This window comes from Drosophila eugracilis, unplaced genomic scaffold (assembly GCF_018153835.1).
Source record: "Drosophila eugracilis isolate 14026-0451.02 unplaced genomic scaffold, ASM1815383v1 contig_575, whole genome shotgun sequence".
In the NCBI taxonomy this organism is placed as follows: domain Eukaryota; kingdom Metazoa; phylum Arthropoda; class Insecta; order Diptera; family Drosophilidae; genus Drosophila; species Drosophila eugracilis.
Window position 1 is genome coordinate 1051635 of NW_024573454.1, and position 19536 is coordinate 1071170.

Here is a 19536-nt window from a genome sequence, read left to right on the forward strand (position 1 = left end):
AAAAGAGACTATACGTATACTTGTAAAACATCCAATATAAGGTTGGAGTCTGTTATATTTAGAAGCAGGAAATTCTTCAGTAACCGCATTAGGTCCAGACTGAGATTCGAGTCCCGCAAGGCGAAAAGCTGATTTAAGGCTTTAACAAAATTCTGTGGGTCTGCCAGACGTCCAATTAGTTTAGGGTCCCCTAGAGCCAACAGATTAGCCAACACACGCACTCCGTAAATAACGCAGAAACTGTCTACCGAGGTCAAAAGGGCATCAATGAAATGAAGCAGGCATTCAGCTTGCTGAGCCCCTAATTCGTGATTCTCTCCAACAATTTCCAATTGATATATTATATACATAAAATATTCGGTGGCGGGATCCCCGAGATTCTTTTTGTGCAAGTTCTGGGCTATGTAATTTCGATCTTCGGTACTCACATACTGCAAGTGTTCGGTGACCACCAGATTAAGGCAGATACCTGCATCTTCTTGGCAGCTATTAGAATCATTGTAGACCCTCCACAATTTCGGCACCAGTTGCATTTGCAACAATATTTTACAAGCCTTTTCGCAGGTGGCTAGAATGTTGGCCAATGTCCACAAACAGCTTCGCTTAAGGCGTTCCTCCTTACCATCCAGGTATGTAACAATGTAACTGCCTGCCAAACTGGCAATTTTCTCTGAGACATGTGCCTCTCCAAGAGAAAGATTACAAAGGCACTCGATAGCATCGATCTGTCGCTGAATATGCGGTCCTACAAAATTTGTATTTTTTTATAGATAATACCCTTCCTTGAAGAACGAATGCTTACCAGTAAGCTCCTTTACCAGAACTTGGATCGCGCCAGGAATTCCTGCAAAGGCGTTGATGTTGTCGTTGCCTTGGAGAAAAGCTACTGACAGGCGGCGCATATCCTCAGTTGTGGCGTGTTTTCGTCTCTTGATCCTGCCGGCCATTCCAATAACGTCCTTAGTTTCCAAACTCTCCAAAGCTTTCACCTCCTCTTTTATCTGCCCGAGTCCTATGCGCAACGAGTCCTTGGCCTTCATGCGGCACTCCAGGCGCTGATCCCTGGCATATTCTCGAAATTTGCTGCGAATATGGGTATTCTCAAAAGAAGCAATCGGTGCAGACGACATTTATTTAAGTGTTTTTTTTTCTTAAATGAGCATTAAATTGCTGTTACCGATATCAATATTAAAAGTTTCTGTTTGATATTTTGGTACACCACAGGGTGCCTAGTACACTTATCTATCAGCTGTAGGATATGTTAGCAAATTAAATTGGTAGAAATAATTGGTTGACTATTTGACATTTAAAATTTAAAATATCGATATCAATAGTAATTTAAGCGTTTACCAACACGATAGAACTATAAGGTGGTTAGTGCACTTGTAATTCTCTGTAAAAATGGTAAACAAAACAACATGGTGAGCAATTATTATTAATATAATGATCTCAAGACAATTAAAAATATTTAATTTTAGGACTCAAACCACTTGTCGAATATGCTGGTTCAGTTTTAGCACCATGATAAACATATTCGATGGGCCATCAGAAGTTGGCTTTTCAAATGTCGACGTGATTTCACATTACACTGGGAAAGAAGTTAAACGAGGAGATGCATTTCCTGAAACCGTGTGCTCGTTGTGCATGGTGGATGCGCGGATAGCATTTAGGGCAAGACTGTCCTGCGAGGAAAGTAACCAGTGCGAAATCAAACCGAAGGAAGAGGATATAGGCGAAGTGTTCGAAATCTCGGAATTTTTTGACGAGGACATAGAAGAAGAAACGTTTAAGGGCCAAATAATTGAAGAAGGATTTGAGGAAGGTGCTTGCATTCTTCCTGACTGCGATATGGAGGAATCAAAAATTGATGAGGAAATTCCAGTGAAAAATGAAAAAATTGGAGAAGAGGAATATAGTTTAGACGGCACCCAGTCTATGCACGTCCAAATTAAGAACGAGCCGATTGAGGAAGAAGAATACCAGGTATCGTCTAACTGTGATGTGACCAACGAGCCAATCAAAACTGAAATATTAGACGATGGAGCCCTAACATCACCTATTGAGCAATGTAATGAAGAAACTAAGACAAATTTACTGGAGTCCCATATGCAGACCCATAAGAAAGGATGGTTCAAGTGCAGCATCTGTCCAAAGACTTTTTCTTTAAAGAACTCCTTAATACGACACAGAAAAATGCACGAAGGTGGCCCCTTAAATTGCTCTGAGTGCTCCATGACCTTCAACAATCGTAGCCAGTTTTCGCAACACATGCGCACGCACTCTTTTACTTGCCTAATATGCTCCGAATCTTTCGCTGTTAATAGCGATTTAAAACAACACATGCAAACTCACAATGACTTTTTATTCAAGGAGCCAATCAAAAAGGAGTTAGACGATGGAGCCCACACAAGACTAATGGTGCAATCGGATTTAAAGAAATGCACCCGGGCTATTAACAAGACATCGCTTCAATGTAGTCACTGCCGTATGCTTTTTTCTACTCAAACTTTTTTGGAGACGCACATGCAGACCCACGAGGAGCGACCATACAAGTGCCAACTCTGTCCGAAGTCATTTGTTTTACAGAAACATTTATCAATGCATGGAAGAGTCCACGAAGGCGGGCCCTTTAAGTGCTCTGAATGCTCGATGCCTTTTGTCACTCGGCGAGAGCTTATGAGCCACATGCACCAGCACGTTCTTAGGTGCTTAATGTGCTTTAAGATTTTTAAGAGCTCCTCTGATCTGGATGTGCACATGCGAGATCACCATGTTGAACGGTTTAATTGTTCTATTTGTTCCGAGTCGTTTTCCTTTAACAACGATTTGAAAAGACACATGAGAACTCACAATGACTCTTTGTTGAAGTGTACATTATGCCCAAAACTTTTTAAGGATAAATATGCCTTGAAAAATCACCTCCGCTCTCACAAGGACCAAATTCTTCCTAACTAAATGCTCTAAAATGTAAAGCTAATAAAAATATATTTCTTACCAAGTTTCTATAGTGTGATTATAGTTTACTATTTTTTTTTCAAATTTCAAATTAGCATTAAATTTATTGAAAAACTGTTATTGCCAACAAGTTATGTTGGTATCTTCTACAGTTTAGCCAACCAATTTCAAATTTAATAGATATGCTCTAAAATGGTATTTAACATCGATAACACGATGAGACGATGATAACATTACAAAACACAGCATAAGCATAACAGGGTGTTCAGTGACAAAATTAATTTCTGAATAATGGAGGAAATCTGCCGTGTTTGCCTGGGAAGCTCGGGTAATTTAGTTAATATTTTTAATGCCAGACGAAAAACAAGACTTTCAATTGCCGAGATGATGGCAGAGTGTACTGGCCTTGAAGTAAGACAAGGTGATATATTTCCGGAAATGATATGTTCACAGTGTTTAGAGGATGCTAAAAATGCATTTTCGATTAAACAGACCTGCGAGAGAAGCCATCAGTTCTACTGCCAAGTCCGTGATGAAGGATTTGAGGAGGCTGTATGCGCTTTTCTTGAGGAGGAGGAATGGGAGTTTTCGAATGATGAAGACGACTTTAATTCCTCCGAAACCGAAGATTATGATGGCAAAAGAGGCAGCAGAGAAGATTCATTTGACTCTCGTCATAAAAAACCGAAAACTCATTTGAGTGGAGGATCATCTTTTGCGTGCGATAATTGCCCGAAAAAATTTAGACATAGCTGCCTTCTCAAGAGGCACATGCTCATACACACTGGAGAACGACCTTATGAGTGTTCCCACTGCCAGAAGACCTTTGCACAACAAGCTACTCTATTGTCGCATGTTCGTACTCACACTGGAGAACGCCCCTTCAAGTGTTCTCAGTGCTCTAAGTCATTTATTAAATCCTCTGACCTTCGGAGACATATTCGCACTCACGAGGGCGTACGGCCTCATAGGTGTACGGATTGCTCAAAATCTTTTTCAAGGAAATCACATCTCCAGGATCACATGCGCTGTCACACAGGCGAAAAGCCGTTTTCCTGTTCCCATTGTTCAAAGTCCTTTACAGTGAAAGCCGCTCTTCAGTGCCACATCCGCACCCACACAGGGGAACGACCCTACAAATGTTCCAAGTGTCTGAAGTCCTTTAGTTTGGCAACCACGCTTAAATATCACATGCAAACTCATAAAAAAGAAAAGGCATTTAAATGCTCTGAGTGCAAAATGTCTTTTATCGAAAAAAGGGGTCTTCGCAGACATATCCTTACACATAAGGAGTAGCCAAGTATATCTTTTTATATTGTTATTAATGATCTTCTTTTTATTTAATAAAATCAGTAAATACTATATTTTGAAGTAGTTTTTATTACATTATGTATATCGATAATAAATCGATGGATCATAGTACCAGAACACAGGGTATGTAGTGCAATGTGCACATTGAAAAAAGCCTTTTTTTTAAGTCAATGTTTAAATAAGAATAGCAGGTACATATGTAATTAAATAAGTTATAAAGTTCAGCTTACACCTGTTTATTTACCTAAATAGGCGCTATGCAGGAAATCTGTCGAGTTTGTCTCGATCAGTCAGAGAACTTGGTGAATATTTTTGATGCTAGGCGAAAGACAAGAGTTTCCATTGCCGAGATGATTGCAGAGTGTACCAGCTATGATGTTAAGCGTGGCGATTTATTACCAGAAATGATATGTCCACTGTGCTTAATCGATGTCAAGAATGCATATGGAATAAGACAGACGAGCGAGAGAAGCCACAAGTTTTACTGCCAAGTTCGGGACGAAGGTATCGATCAAGCTCTCCGTTTATTGCTAGAAGATGATAAGTGCAATGAAGAAGATTGGAATGACACTCTAAGCGATGATGATTATAATCAGAAAGTCGACAGGAATGAGGATTTATTTGAGTGTCGAAAATGCCCTAAGAAATACAAACGTAAGGGAGCGTGGTTGACGCATATAAGAACACACATCAATGGAGAGTCCTTCCCTTGCCCCTATTGTGTTCAAAACTTTAAACTCAGGATTATTCTGAAGGCGCACATACGTACCCACAGTTCAGAAAAGCCATATGAGTGTTCTCACTGCCAAAAATCTTTTGCTCAGCAGGCAACACTACAGTCGCATGAAAGAATTCATACTGGCGAACGGCCATTTAAGTGTTCCCAGTGTTCCAAGGCCTTTAATAGATCCACGGACCTTCAGCGGCACATTCGCACCCACGTAGGAGAAAAACCGCACAAGTGTCCAAATTGTCCAAAAACATTTGCCAGGAAAAGCCATCTACAATATCATCTTCAATCTTATACAGGTGAACGACCTCATAAGTGTCCCCATTGCAAAAGTGCTTTTATTTTAAAGCACCACCTCAATGAACATATCCGCATCCATTCTGAAAACCGCAATTTTCGGTGCTCCCAGTGTACCTCGTCCTTTCGTCACAAGACCTGCCTTAAGAAACACATGCTCCTGCATAGTACGGAAAGAACCATCGCATGCCCACACTGTTCTAAATCATACAGGAATAAAAAATCTCTTGAAAGACATCTCCGAAATATACACAAATAAGCATTATTAAAAATATGTAGTTTAAAATAAAAATATCAGTTTAATCGAGTCCACATATTTTCACTCACGCTGCCTTCACCTCCGACTATTCACATCTCTAAGCCCGGTGACCAGCTGATGACTGTTTGGGGGAGTGACTGAAAATTTTCAAACGAAAACAAAGTCAAGAATAGTGAAGAAAAATGAACAATGACAACCCAAATATAGTTTTTAACCCATTGATAAGTTGTATCCAGAAAGTTGTGCTCTATGAGACGAGAACGGTAAGATTTCCTCATATTTCGATCTTCTTTCACTTATTTAATAGTTTAGTTTTTTTTTCATTTAAGCGGCTCTATTTAGTGGGAAGTAACAACAGGGAGACTCGGTTCCGCCTCTTGACAATAGATCGACTGGCTCATAACCGTTTAAGTATCGAGGAGAATGCAAATGAATTCAACAGTCTGGAGATACGTCGCTTTGTTGCCTCTCTTACGGGGTCGCCGAAAGTGACGTCTGCCTATGGAGTCCTAGGATTTGTGCGCTTCCTTGAGGGCTACTACTTGCTGCTGGTTACCAAACGCAAATGCTGCGCCCACATCGGACGTCACTTGGTCTATACCATAAAGGATACGGTAATGGTGCGCGTGAACGAGGTAACTTCGCAGAGGCCACCTCATCCGCACGAGGATCGTTATAAACGAATGTTCCAGAACATTGACTTGCGCAGCAATTTTTATTTCTCGTACTCCTACGATCTTACGCGTACGCTGCAATACAACGAATCCGCACCACGATTTGTGGGTGCCAAGGTTGACCTGGACCAAGACGAACCTCTTCCTGACTGGAACACGCTAACCAACAATGTGGCCAAGGCCCACGAGCGGGTGGATTACGCCTTTCGAAGCGATTCTCGCAAGCGGTTTGTTTGGAACGCATACCTTTTGCAGCCCATGGAGGGCATTATGCTAAAAGACTGGCTTCTGGAGGTTACACACGGTTTCGTTAGTCAATCCTGCATAAGCATCTTCGGGCGGCACGTTAACGTTTGTCTGGTAGCCCGAAGGAGTTCACGTTTTGCCGGAACGCGGTTTCTCAAGCGTGGAGCTAATTTTCAAGGCGACGTGGCTAACGAGGTGGAGACAGAGCAGATTGTCAGCGATGGTCAAAGAATATGCGCCTTCACCCAAATGCGTGGTTCAATACCTTCGCACTGGTCCCAGGATATCAGTAAGATGGTCCCTAAGCCACAGATTCAATTGGACATATGTGATCCATATGCGCAGACTCCATCGCTTCATTTCGAACGCCTTCTCTTTCACTATGGTGCGCCCCTAATCATGCTGAATTTAGTAAAGAAGCGGGAGCGACGCAAGCACGAGTCAATCATCTCCAAGGAGCTGGAGTACAGTATTCGCTATCTCAATCAATTCCTGCCTCCTCCTCATCGCATGAAGCATATCCATTTCGATATGGCGCGTCAAAGTCGCCTGAGTGGCGGCAATGTCATGGAGCAACTAGCCATTCATGCCTCAAGCATCGTTCAGATGACAGGCATGTTCTTTAAGGCGGCGGGCAGTGAGCCTGGCTTGCAAACTGGAATCGTACGCACTAACTGCGTTGATTGCTTGGATCGCACCAATTCAGCCCAGTTTGCTATTGGAAAATGTGCTTTGGGTCATCAACTAGAACGCCTGGGTTTCGTTAAATCTGCTAAGCTAGAATTCGATTCTGATTGCGTTACAATGCTGGAAAATCTGTATGAAGAGCACGGCGATACACTGGCTTTACAATATGGAGGCTCGCAATTGGTGCACCGGATAAAAACATACAGGAAGACGGCTCCGTGGGGATCCCAGGGAAGCGATGTGATGCAGACCCTCAGTCGGTACTACAGCAACACGTTCAGTGACACCGAAAAACAGCATAGTATTAACCTATTCTTGGGCATATATAAGCCCAGTTTGACAAAGCGTAAGCATTATATATTTCGATCTTACATAAATTACAAAATCTTTTTTGTTCAGAGGGTCAACCCATATGGGAGCTGCAGACTGACTACGACATGCACAACGCCTTTGTGCCCAGAACAGATAGTAAGCCGCTTACCGACTGGGTGCGCCACAAGGTTCGTGAGTGTCTGCCCTACTCCTGTGCCGACTCGAATAAACTGGTTAAGGAGCTGTTTCGCGTGCACAGTAGTGGGCTGGAAATGATCGATGCTTACTCGAATTACCATCAGTCCTTCAAGTGGACTGATCTTAGCGAGCACATCGCTTTTGAGATCAGTCAATTGGCGCTGCGATATATGCCCACATTCCGCACAAATTACAGTCCCTTCCAGCGACAGATCCAGACTTCGCGAAAGACTCGTCAGAATCCCTCTATGACAGGACAAAGCTCTACGGGCTCTATGAACAGCAACTCTTCTAGCTCCAGCGAGGGTGATGATAGCTCAAGCGACGAGGAGTTGAGTGCCAGTTTTGCAGAGAAGGATATTAACCAAACGGAATCTACGGAAACTGCCGCTGCCACACTGGCATCAGGGTTGCCCTCAATGGAGGAAATATACGGATGTACGATCAATCCGCCTTCCAAACAAAGCATGGCTGTCTATAAGAAGTACGTTCAAATGGGCAAGCTTTCTAGCGGTGGTGCTAGACCAGCTCAGACAGCCGTTGCCCAGCGCGATCAAGAGCTGGCCAAAATCATGCGAGGAATCATGCTATGTCCTCTCAGTGATTACGGCACTGACTCCTATCTCAGCGTGCGCCCGCCGGTCGTTCCTCGCAAGAGTCTTCTAATCTATGCCGAGTACTGCCGCACTCGCAGCACGTTTAACGCAGTACCAAAATTGGAGGAATTCAATGTACTCTATCAGTATGTGCAAAAACTATAGCCTTACATCATTTATATATAATGTTTTATTATTTAGGTTTGTTGTTCTCAAATTTTATCTAAGATTTTATGATTAAAATAACGTTATTTGGGTTATTATAATGATACTTTTATCAAATGTTATGATTTTAAAAAATTCAAATTCTGTTTTATCGAATGGGCTCGTACTACAATTTATTTAAATATTTTAATTTCTGTTGGTAACTTAGAAAAAGGATTCGTTAAAAATACTCAGAAATGGCTAACAATAGTGTTGGAAGAGGTTTCTAATATCTATTGGCCACCAGGGCCTCCTGCCACCGCATGAGAGGGTGAGGCATGCATTGCATTGTAGCCGGACTTCTGATTAAGGTGCAGCAGGTGGGGGTTGATTGGCTTGTACACGGTGGACATTTCTTGGGCCAGCATAAACTGTTCCTGCTCTGGAAAGTCGTGTTCGCAATGGTGTTCACCGCAGATCTTGCACTCGTATATGTTTGGTCTCAGCGTGTTCCGGATGCGCTATATAAGGGAGCAAACATTTAAATAAAAGGTCTTACAGAAAAGAGGAATCCAGCTCTGACTTACATCCCAAAAGGAATCCCCAGATGACCGCAAAAAGTTAATTATCGCATATCCGGGTATGCAGATCAGCGAGAAGGAGGCGAACATCCAGCCAATTCCGTAAGCCCAGTCTGGATAGGTGTACCTTCCGTTGTGGTAGGTGGGTTCTTGGTAGTTTATTAAACTCAAAACCCAGATGGCCTGCAATAATCAAATATATATTTAAGATAAATTTTATAAAACAAAGTCGCTAGATCTCTTACGAAAAGTAGACAGGGTCCCAGGACAAGCCAGCAGGACCTGAGATACAGCGAAGGAGCCTTTCCCGTCATCTGCTTGATGTTCTTCGACAGTCTTCCAGTGCCGTAGAACCAGGCAATGGCGATCATTTGACAGAACGCCAAGAACATGATCGTTACAGAGGCAGCGTAATGGTCCATCAGCTGGAAATAAGTAAATACCACCCTGTATGATGTTGGGCATACCGAAGAGGCATGAGATGACGCAAACGAACAGCACAACGATTTCATGATAGCCCAGGTGTCTCTTGATCCACCGCGGGAATCCATCCTGTATCGACGTTACCACAACTTCCACAATGGCAAACTGTGAGTTCAGACCGAGGCAGAGGAGCATAAAAAAGAACATAACCGCCCAGAGCTGAGCATATGGCATCTTGGCCATCGCCTGTGGATACACCACAAATATCATTCCTGGCCCATCGCCGATTACATCCCTCACATTGGTGTTCTGCTCTAACGCCAAGTTACCGAGTGTTGAGAACGCAAAGATACCCACCAGCAGACTGGTGATCATATTGACAGCACTTACTGCCACCGTGTCTCGTAGGATATTGTTATTATACTTGTTGTAGCTGGCAAAGGAGATCATCGATCCAAAGGTGATGCCCAGAGAGTTGAAGTTTTGTGAGGCGGCATTGATCCACACGTTGGCATTCTTCAGCTCCGACCACTTGGGCCGGAAAAAGAAGCGCAGACCCTCGGCCGCTCCATCCAAGGTCACCGCTCTCACCATCAGGATGATGATCAGCACAAACGGAAAAGTGGCAGTGAAGTAGCGCACCTTCGCTGATGACTTTATCGATTTCCAAGTGGCGAAGTAGACCATCAGCCAGGCGCAGATCAGGCAGGCGAATAGTTCCCAGCGCATCATGCCAGGATACTCTAGACCACTGCTTATCTGAAGGACCTTGTTTCTGGTAAAGAAGATAAATTATAAAATGATATAAATTATACATATTAAATAAGATAGATATGCGAAGTATATTTTAAGATATTAATCTTATTCTTACTCGAAAAATTCTTCAGAAGGAGTGCGAGAAGTGTCCGGTGCACTGGCATTCATCTCCTTGCGCTGAGGCACCCAGCAATCTGGTGTGTTCCATCTAAAAATTGCTAATTTATAATATTGACTTAAAAATATAGGATAATTGAAAACCCACCTATTGTTGCAGTCGATCCAGGGCATCTCCGTCTTGAACGACGTGAAAAAGTAATAGATTGAATAACCTATGATGACACTATAGTAGGTGGACATAAGGAACGAGACGACCACGCTGGCGAGACCGGCTCCTGAGAAGGAAAAAATTACAATTGAATTACTTATCGCCGAGGCCTAAATAAGTCGGTGATCTCCTGATGCAACTGAATGATATATAATGATCTAAATGGCAGTTGCATTGAGTAGAGCATACGAAAAATTAGTCTTAATTAGGCCAGATGAAAGTCGGACCGGTTTTGTTTGGAATCACATGTCTAGACTGGCTCTCATCTGCATAATTGGCCATGTGTCGGCCACATACGGTGACAATTGGATCCGTTCGAAGTCGCTCGCGAATCTTGGTTAAATAGTTTTACACGTTATTAATATTTATTAGCTTGCCCCTGCCTTTCAATGGTCGCGTGGGCGTGGTTTGTTTGCAAAATATTGACAGTAATTAAGCGTTTGGCAACGGCAAAAACAGCAAAAAGTTTTTTATTTTTTTTTTTCTTGATTCACGGCAGTAATGATAGGCTTAGCCTTCGACCGAGAGGGAAGCGGCATGGGAGGCGGGGTAAATTTTCCCGCTTTACCTTCAGGTTTTCACGCCACCTCCACAACAATGACCCAGCTAATTAGCTTCCGCTAGTATGCAAGTGGAGCATCGCACGGGAATGTTGATTGTGGATACGGATACTCGGTGTAAATCAGAACGCAAAATAGAGCTCAACAAGCTAGCTAAATATTTGGCCGACCTTGGCCATGGACTTGGCCAAAACATAAGCCCTCTATTCTGTTTGTCATGGTAGTTGGGCAAGCCTAGTTTTCTATTGTTTTGCTGGGGGTTTCTGATGTTATGAAAAGCGTGACGTTATTTTAATAAATGACGGAACGACAAGGAAACTTAAAAAATAGTTCATACATAAATATTGTAATATTTTGTATTCTAATATTTTATATTTAAATATTTAGTTGCAAGAAAATTTTAAATAATATTTATTTAAAACTCACCTTTGAAAAGAGGGCACAGCTGACCCAATGCCCCGATGGGACCTCGTCCCGTGTATTGACCCACAGATAGCTCCATGAAGAGCAGCGGAATGCTGCATATGAACAGTATTATGCAATAAGGTACTAGAAAAACACCTGTAAACGACAAACAGAAAAACATTTTTGTACGTGTAACCATGGGCGAGAGCAGCTAAACAAATAATTTAAATTAATTATAAATATTTGACATAAACAAATGCAAATTGCATATTACTGTCTATCGCTCCTCGCGTCATTGGCAGGAGACCGTGTTCCAGTTCTCCACAGCCGAACAGCTCATTACAATTCCCATTTCCATTGCCATTCCCCCCCGAGAAATGAGGAATGTAAATGGGAGGCCCAGCTCCGAGTCTCCAAGTGCAAATGAAGATGGACGCTGGCCTCCGAGCTCGCGTGATCGAGAAACACCGTCGAAATGATGACAGTGACCGCTCTATTCTCTATTCTCGCTGCTCTGAGCTTAAACAAATTTTAATTTATGGCTTTTAAACGCTTCAGCGGAAATGCCGCTTAAAGCGCAAAATTGTCAAATGTTTTTAGAGCAACTAAAACAAACAAAAACCAAAAACTAAAAAAAATATCTTCCCGGTGTCGTCGCACGAAATCAAAGTAACTATCTGCCTTATCGCATGTACAGGCTTTTGGCGGCACTCTTAGTCACTTGTTGGACTCTCACGATGGACTTCCGCTAAGCCTTCCCCGGAAAAGGCCTGACATTCAGTGGGAATCTGGGAATTGACTACAACTGACCCCCATATTTAACTTTCAATTAAATCGGAGATTTGTTTTAAGACACAGATAAAAGTATAAGTAGTTATGTCTAATAATAAGTTAAATAACGTTGCACATTTCTGATTAAGAGATAAATATGGTCTGTCTTAATTTAACTATAACTTACCGCCGCCACTTTTGTAGCACATATAAGGAAACCGCCAGACATTTCCCAGGCCCACCGAGTATCCTATGCAGGCCAAGACGAACTGCATCTTGTTGGCCCAGTGTTGCTGACGCGGCTTCAGATGGGCGGTCTCGTCGGACATGTCCAAGTAGCTGTCATCATCATCGATGCCCAAGGGTCTAAAAAGGGGAAAGATATAAAAATAACCATATATGTAAAGCACACGCTGAATTAGTTGATGCGTCAAATGGCTTAATTGCAGTAATCACATGGACGCAGTCCACAAAGTGGGGGCTGGCTATTCCAATGGAGGTGCCAACTGGCGGTGCATTGTGCCCGGAGAATCTGATTCGGGGTTGTCATGTCATGGGTGGCTTCTGAATGGGGTGTGCAATTTGTGGTGTGGGTGGAGGTGTCACGAATTAAACTGCCGTTCGTGTCGGTTTTTTTTATCATTTCTGTGTTTTGATTAAATGGGGGAAATATCGAAAAAGTGCAGTTGTGATTTCGCATGTTAAAAAAAACCTTTTGAACACGGCGATTTTAGTAATATAAATGAGTTTTGTTTAATGATCTATCTATCTATTGTAATCTTAACTTTAGTGGATTTAATAACTTAATTATATTATTTTCTAACAAGAGCTGTAAAAAAAAAATTTAATTGAAATTTTTCAAATATTCCTAAAGTTTAAACACTTTTCAGCACAACATCACTATATATGGATGGTTTAAAAGAAAGATCATATATTTGCTCTTCTTTGTGGAGTAGTGCTAAGTCTGGTATAAACAGTCCAGTTAACCATTAAATAATCATTCATGTTTAATCAGCGAACGACCGCTAATGCTTAGACCAAATAAATCACACGATCACATATAGCCATTGATCACTGTTTAATGGCCTGATTCGTTATGCAACTGAAGTTTTTCAGATGGGTTCTTAATAAGAACATCTTACACTTTGGCCACACGATTGAAGCGATAGAAGGACTGCTCCGAGTGCTTCGAGGACTGAACATCATATTCCTGGTGGTTTGGCATCTTGAATCTTGTGGACTCCTTTGGCTTGAGTTATTACTATAAAGATATCTAAAGGCAGGAATAACTTGTGATGCTTCCTTAAATCACGTTATCCATGTGGCCATCACTGGATTCCTGGATTATATGTGGCAGGAGCCAAGGAAACTAGGATGGAACTGGCAGTGGGAACTGAACGGTTTGTGGGTTGGCGCATTACTGACTACGAATCCGGCAATTTTCCGTCGGGTTTCAGCCTACAATCTCGATGTTTATGGAGCACACAATGGGAAGTGGTAAGTGCTCTGGTCAACACAAATACTACTGTTCGATTTTTGTATCGATTTATTGATCTTGTTAAGGAACATTGCTTAAAAATAGCTGATCTGCGATCGGCACGTTTCGGGCCCGTTGGCAATCATGTGGCCCCCGCTCCCAAAGATGCCATAAGGGTGTTAAAATCAAGTGTTTGCCAAATGTTCAACACTAGCTTTCTATGGTAAGGTGCCAAATGCTGGCCAAATTTGCCACAACTGTTAGAACGTTTTATCGGCTCCCCTTTGTCAAACTAATGGCCCTAAACTCACACGGAGAAAAATCAAAACTAAGTTAGATATTTGTTAGTAAGTTCCTAATCAATTTCTAAAAAGGTTTTCAGAGCTTGGTTAAGGTTACTTGAGACTTTCGAAAGTAAACTTCATGGATAATATTCCATTTTCCCAAACTATAGCTAGGTTTTTATATTTGGGTAATATTCTTCTTAAATAATCATTAAAAAATCACTTACGGTGGCGTCTGTGGGTTAACCATGTCGAACAGCTCGTTGGCGGTGGTGGGTACTCGCCGGATTACCAGCTTGCGTCCGTCCGTGGACCCAATACCAATGGAGGCCAGCGAGCGAACGGAGGTCACATCGGAATAGATCTGGTTCCCGGCCAGGTCGTGAAACTGATAGGTACTGCCGCTCAGCGAGGCCTGTGGTTGCATATAAAGTGGATTAGGGGCCTGTAATCCGGAAGTGGCCATCGATATGCCTCCGACCAGATTGCCGCTGCTATCGCTTAGGCCCGGAAGGTAGCCTGCGGGGATTTCGAAAAAGCATTGGCGGCATAATTACAAGTGAGAGATATTATCTTAGATTGAACATAAAGAAATCTGTTAAGACTAGGCAGAAAAGTTCGTTTTATCATGTTACTTTTTACTGAATAGACTTTATAACTGATTTAATATGTTTACTGTCACATAATTTATTTTACAGAGTATATAAATAATTTATGTATATATTTTACAACCGCAAATCAAATTATTTACATTTCCTTTTAACGCTACTTCTCTAGGTTTTAAAGTTAGTTATTTATGGGCATTAAAAGTGGAACAAAGTGTTGGCCTTACTCAACTTTTAGAAGTTCATTTACAATTATAAGGCATTATAAAATTATAAATTGCGAGTAGTTATACTACTTGTTAAGGTCTAAAAACTTTGTGCTAAATTTAAATAATTGAGCGCAAAAATAGAGCTAGTTTTAAATTTCAATGAACTCTTTTTTCATTTTGCTACATGCTATGGATTTTAGTTTTCTTACTAACATTCGCTGAAAAGTAGTTAGGTACTTTAGAGCTAGACGTTTAATTATATGTAGCACAACATTTTAATGGCCTCTTCAAATGAATGTAATTAAAAGATTTAAAGGGTTTCCAAGCGAAGCAATTGATTACGGTCGATTACATATAAGTACTTGGAAACTCAATATGAGGGTTCTAGTTGATGGGGGAAGGGTTATAAGGTTTGACGGTCACCAACCTGAGACCACAGAGCGCATGCTGCTATGGTGGCTGCCTATTCGCGATCTTAGCTCCTGGCTGAGCGGCGAGATGGCTACCGAATCTCCGGCCATTGTGGTGGTGGTAGTGCTGGTCAAGGTGGCGGGGGTGGGTGAGATGGCGGGCACGTGCACTGGCACGGGCGCTGGAGTTGGGCTGACTTGTCCATCACAATCGTCGATAGTGAATGTCACCGTTGAGGTGGATCCCGCTGCTGCAGGTGGGTGAGCCAGTACTTGGCCGGGCTGTAAAACCTCAGAACTAGGCCTGGACTTCACTGATGTCTGGCGAAGAGGTGGCTGCTTGTGCAGAGCAGCCGCCATTGCCACCAGTGAAGTAGTGGAGCTAGTCTGGCGAAAAGGCAGTGGTCCCGGTCCAGCACCGGTTGCCGGTGGAGTACCCGGCGTGGCCGGGATTATGATGAACTTGTGGGCCCGCGACGACGACGATCGTATGAGTCGTGCCTGTTCGTCGCCCTCGTAGCAGCTTTCAGCGCCGCTATCAGAAAGTTGGCTATGCCTCAAGGGCGTTATGCCAGTGGGCGGGGCACGACTGCTAACCACCTGATCAGAAGTGGTGGCCGGCACCTGGCTGGCATCATTGTTGTCCGTCATCTGGAAGGCTGAGAGAGACGCTCTCTCTGCATAAAAATTCGTATTGCTTTCGTCGCTGTGCGCCTTGTTGCTGGTTGATATGTTGCTAGTTGCAGGTTTCTAGTTACTATTTGCTTGTCGCTTTATCATAAAATCATTTTTAAAGCCGACTGTTGTTTATTTTTGCACTGGTTCTCTGATGCTGGGGCCACTTTCATATCTATCATTTTTAATGTTCGCAATCTACGATTGCGAGTACCGGTTGACACAATTTTAAATCACATTTAAACCTTGAATTGCACAATGTTGTTGTTGTTTGCCGCGTGAGTATGAGCTATTAAATCAAAATAAACTAAATCATGTGAAAGCGAGCACGAGTTATCTTTATTTGCTTTAATAAAGGTGATTACTTTCTTAAAAGTTGTGTTTAAAATTAAACCGAAATAACTTGTTATTCGTTTACCGATTTGGTAATATTTTATTTTAGTGCTTTATTGTCCTGTTGTTTAATACCCTTCTCAGCAAATTGTTATCACTTTCTTGGCAATTCACTTTCCCGACTCATTGTTCTCCCATAAAACTGACAAAATTTTCTTTTCTTAAGTGGGGAATTTTTATATGCAGTTCATATACATATATATTTTTTGTGTTTGTTTATATAAATAAACAAGCTGAAGTTTTGTCCCATTTTTATTTTATTTTATCACCGCCACAGATAAAACTCACACACAAGCTCTTCAGGCCCACACAGGTAAACAGCAACTCGCACTTGACTCGACAGATACAAATTTGTATCTTATCGCCAGTCTGGCCCTAAACGTTTGCTGCGGTCTCGCTCCCTCTCTTAGTCGCCTTCTTGGAAAGCATTTCTCATTCTGCTTTCATTTCGTTGGCTACCAATCACACTTTTACCCATATTGGGCTCTTCTCCAACGAAATGAATTTGAAAGTTTCCGCTTGTGAATAAACACGGAGGCACTACGTCATAGGCACTCGATTTGCTCCAGTGACTCTTCGGTCATGACCAGACCCCGAGGGTCACTGAGTTCGCACAGAATGGCTCAACTATGCCGTAATTAATAATTACGCATCTTGCCATACACATATCATATATCACATATCAAGTGCCGAAGCACGCTAGGGGGTTTTCGTTGTAATATGAAAATCAGCCAAGACTCAAGTAGTAAAAATGTAAATTTTCTTCCAGAGCGCGAGGCACGAATAAAACCCGATCAAACAAAGCTTGGAAGAATTCCAAAAGTATTTACATAACTGTGTATGAGTAGTAAGCTTCTTAAAATATCATCTGTTGGCTTTTTGGGGCTTTCATTCAATTCCTCAGGAAAAAAACCTGATTGATTACCTTTACCGGCCAATAAATCATTTATGGTACTATGTGTGAACTTAATTGGTTTTTCGCTTGGAATTATTGCTGAGAAAGCAAAATGCTGAGAAATGTTTTGGTAATTGCTTATTTGAGGTCTAACAATGGGAGATACAGAGTGACATCGTTTAAGATGCTTCTACTTTATTGTAAGTTGTAAATAATATATACGAGTATACAAAGCTGCGGCACCTTTAAACAGATGTTCTATTCCGGGCATAATTCTCCCCCTCGTAGCAGACTGGACTATAAAACAAAATTAGCACCCCGACTTGTTAATGAAAGTTGTGCCCATCAAGTGCTAAATTCTCCATTATACAACATTTTTATTTGCCCAGTTGCTGCCCCAAACAAACAGCCATTAAACGCTGCTTTTATTGATTTCCTTTGTGGCACTCAAAAAGATTAAACAAAAACAAAAATATTCACGGCCAGCGTTTAGCGCCTAAACCGAAAGATAATCACATTCTTTAATTATGATAATCAGACCGACAGCGACTGACACTAATAATGGTAATTTCATTCATTTTAATTCACTTTTTTCTGCAATTTAATTTATTTTCTTGTGTGGCTTTTCATTCATACAGTGAAGAAAGCATTAATATCAATCATAATAATGGTAATAACATAATCAACGCACATTAAATTACACGACGACGTCAATCGGGCGAATCAAGATAACGCTCCGATCTGAATGTGCCGGGGTGTTCAACTTTTGGTATGTTACTTGCCAAGCAACACCGCACTTTCGACAACTTAATGGCCCCGGCGTAGACACACTGAATTTTGGATTAACCGTCGGTCCATGGAGGAGGACCACGAAAACGTGCCAGCACGCGCGCTGTCAAATGTCAACTGATCCAATCCACGTTTGCGAATATCGTTTACACTTGCGACTGCTGTGGCACACCACAAACTCGATCCGCTCTCACTCTCTCTATATATATGGTCAGCTATATCTCAACGCTCTCACCATATTTAGCCGGAGAGCCGATCCAGTAATACACAGAAATGGGGTCTTTGTTGATAGCGGTCAGATTTAAGAAGCACTACGGGTTAGGCTTGTTCTCGGTCCCCAAAATGCTGGAATATTAATTCAGATTATATGAACACAAATAAGAAGAAGCTTTAATTTTCGCCAAGTATATTAAGTATATGCCGGCTTGGTCATTTAAGTGGCCAGATTCGAGTCAAGCCCAATTGAAATGCTGGTGGAATATTTAATTTAATTATAATCAAGTGAGCCACCCGCCAAACACAATCGGAATGCATTTGTTTATTTATATTTATTTATTTATTTATTAGTTTACAATAAGCGATTACAATTATTTTCGTTTCTCTTTTTTTCCTTTTAAATACATTTCTTTATAAGTACAATTTAACTATTGTTGTCTTTTTACAATAAGAGCGAGTCTTATTCTTTTTATTTTCCCTTTTATATTTGCTGCCAGTGCAAAAAGTTGTGTCTATATTCAATGTAACTTTAGTTAGGATCAGATATTTAAGCGGTTTTTTTGTAAAGAAAAATAAAAGTGTTTGGTAATTGTGAACGAGGCGGTTGCAAAATTTGTGCACTTTCTTAGATATTCTATTATGGTTATGGTCTATGGTTTAAGAAAATAATTTTATGCCTGGCATGGGTTAAGGTTAGCCTGTGATTTAGTTCGGATTTGAGAGTCAACGTGTAGAAACCTATACACAATAATGCGCTACTAAAAATACCATAGAGTTTGCCTGTGCATTATTTACAAATTCTGTCTCTTTGTGTACGTGTCTGAGTGCGAGTTTATTTTGTATGGTATTTTACTATAAAGAAAATTATCTTTCTTCTTAAAGTAGTGACTATACATTTTGTTTACGTTTAATAATATTAATTTAAAACTTCATTTTTAATAATTTAATTATCCAGGCCCGATCCCGCTATTCCCTTAGCCATCATCTCATCAGGAAAAGACAAGCTCTGTAAAACGGCCTCCAGAAACGGAAATTCGCTGCATAGTTTCCGGCGCGTCGACAGCGGCAAGCTGTTCCCCATGAGTATGGGAAAGGGGGCGGGACAAGGGCACTGGTTCGTTGCCTTTTTTTAAGTACTTTCTATACTTTTGTCTCTACATATTAGTAAGTTAGTGGAAGTATCTCTTTTGCATTAAAAACAATCACAACAATTTAATATTAATTGACTAAAAAACTACAAAAATAATGGTTAATCATAGTAGAGTGTAGTACGAGTAAGTGGTCGAGGGATAGTTGGTCAAAATCAAATCCTCCATTAGTCGTCATTTCGATTAAAATTAAAACAAACCT

General features: G+C 41.4%; 6 protein-coding genes across 6 annotated transcripts; 4 read left to right on the forward strand and 2 right to left on the reverse strand.

Annotated features, from left to right (window-relative positions):
- Position 1: 1 nt before the first annotated feature.
- On the reverse strand, positions 2-1268 carry LOC108102620. The gene is made up of 2 exons (XM_017207728.2): positions 803-1268; positions 2-745 (listed from the first exon to the last, which is right to left on the reverse strand). The coding sequence occupies exons 1-2, from the start codon at positions 1128-1130 to the stop codon at positions 9-11; spliced, it is 1065 nt and encodes a 354-aa protein (XP_017063217.1). The 5' UTR covers positions 1131-1268; the 3' UTR covers positions 2-8.
- Positions 1269-1339: 71 nt separating this feature from the next.
- On the forward strand, positions 1340-2998 carry LOC108102619 (zinc finger protein 808-like). The gene is made up of 2 exons (XM_017207727.2): positions 1340-1421; positions 1479-2998. The coding sequence occupies exons 1-2, from the start codon at positions 1402-1404 to the stop codon at positions 2953-2955; spliced, it is 1497 nt and encodes a 498-aa protein (XP_017063216.1). The 5' UTR covers positions 1340-1401; the 3' UTR covers positions 2956-2998.
- Positions 2999-3225: 227 nt separating this feature from the next.
- LOC108102528 (gastrula zinc finger protein XlCGF7.1-like) lies at positions 3226-4319 on the forward strand. The gene has a single exon (XM_017207565.1). The coding sequence runs from the start codon at positions 3247-3249 to the stop codon at positions 4249-4251; it is 1005 nt and encodes a 334-aa protein (XP_017063054.1). The 5' UTR covers positions 3226-3246; the 3' UTR covers positions 4252-4319.
- A 59-nt stretch (positions 4320-4378) lies between these two features.
- LOC108102616 (gastrula zinc finger protein XlCGF8.2DB-like) lies at positions 4379-5601 on the forward strand. Its single transcript, XM_017207725.2, has 2 exons — positions 4379-4457; positions 4519-5601. The coding sequence occupies exon 2, from the start codon at positions 4524-4526 to the stop codon at positions 5550-5552; it is 1029 nt and encodes a 342-aa protein (XP_017063214.2). The 5' UTR covers positions 4379-4457; positions 4519-4523; the 3' UTR covers positions 5553-5601.
- Positions 5602-5628: 27 nt separating this feature from the next.
- LOC108102615 (polyphosphoinositide phosphatase) lies at positions 5629-8536 on the forward strand. Its single transcript, XM_017207724.2, has 3 exons — positions 5629-5815; positions 5882-7505; positions 7559-8536. Exons 1-3 carry the CDS (start codon positions 5735-5737, stop codon positions 8428-8430), a joined length of 2577 nt encoding a protein of 858 aa, XP_017063213.1. The 5' UTR covers positions 5629-5734; the 3' UTR covers positions 8431-8536.
- A 35-nt stretch (positions 8537-8571) lies between these two features.
- Positions 8572-16473, reverse strand: LOC108102614 (sodium- and chloride-dependent GABA transporter ine). Its single transcript, XM_017207722.2, is given in 10 exon segments — positions 8572-8930; positions 8997-9173; positions 9236-9424; positions 9426-10188; positions 10285-10377; positions 10435-10564; positions 11484-11618; positions 12421-12599; positions 14222-14513; positions 15236-16473. Coding segments are annotated over 10 exon segments (2820 nt in total). The 5' UTR covers positions 15870-16473; the 3' UTR covers positions 8572-8702.
- Positions 16474-19536: the final 3063 nt, after the last annotated feature.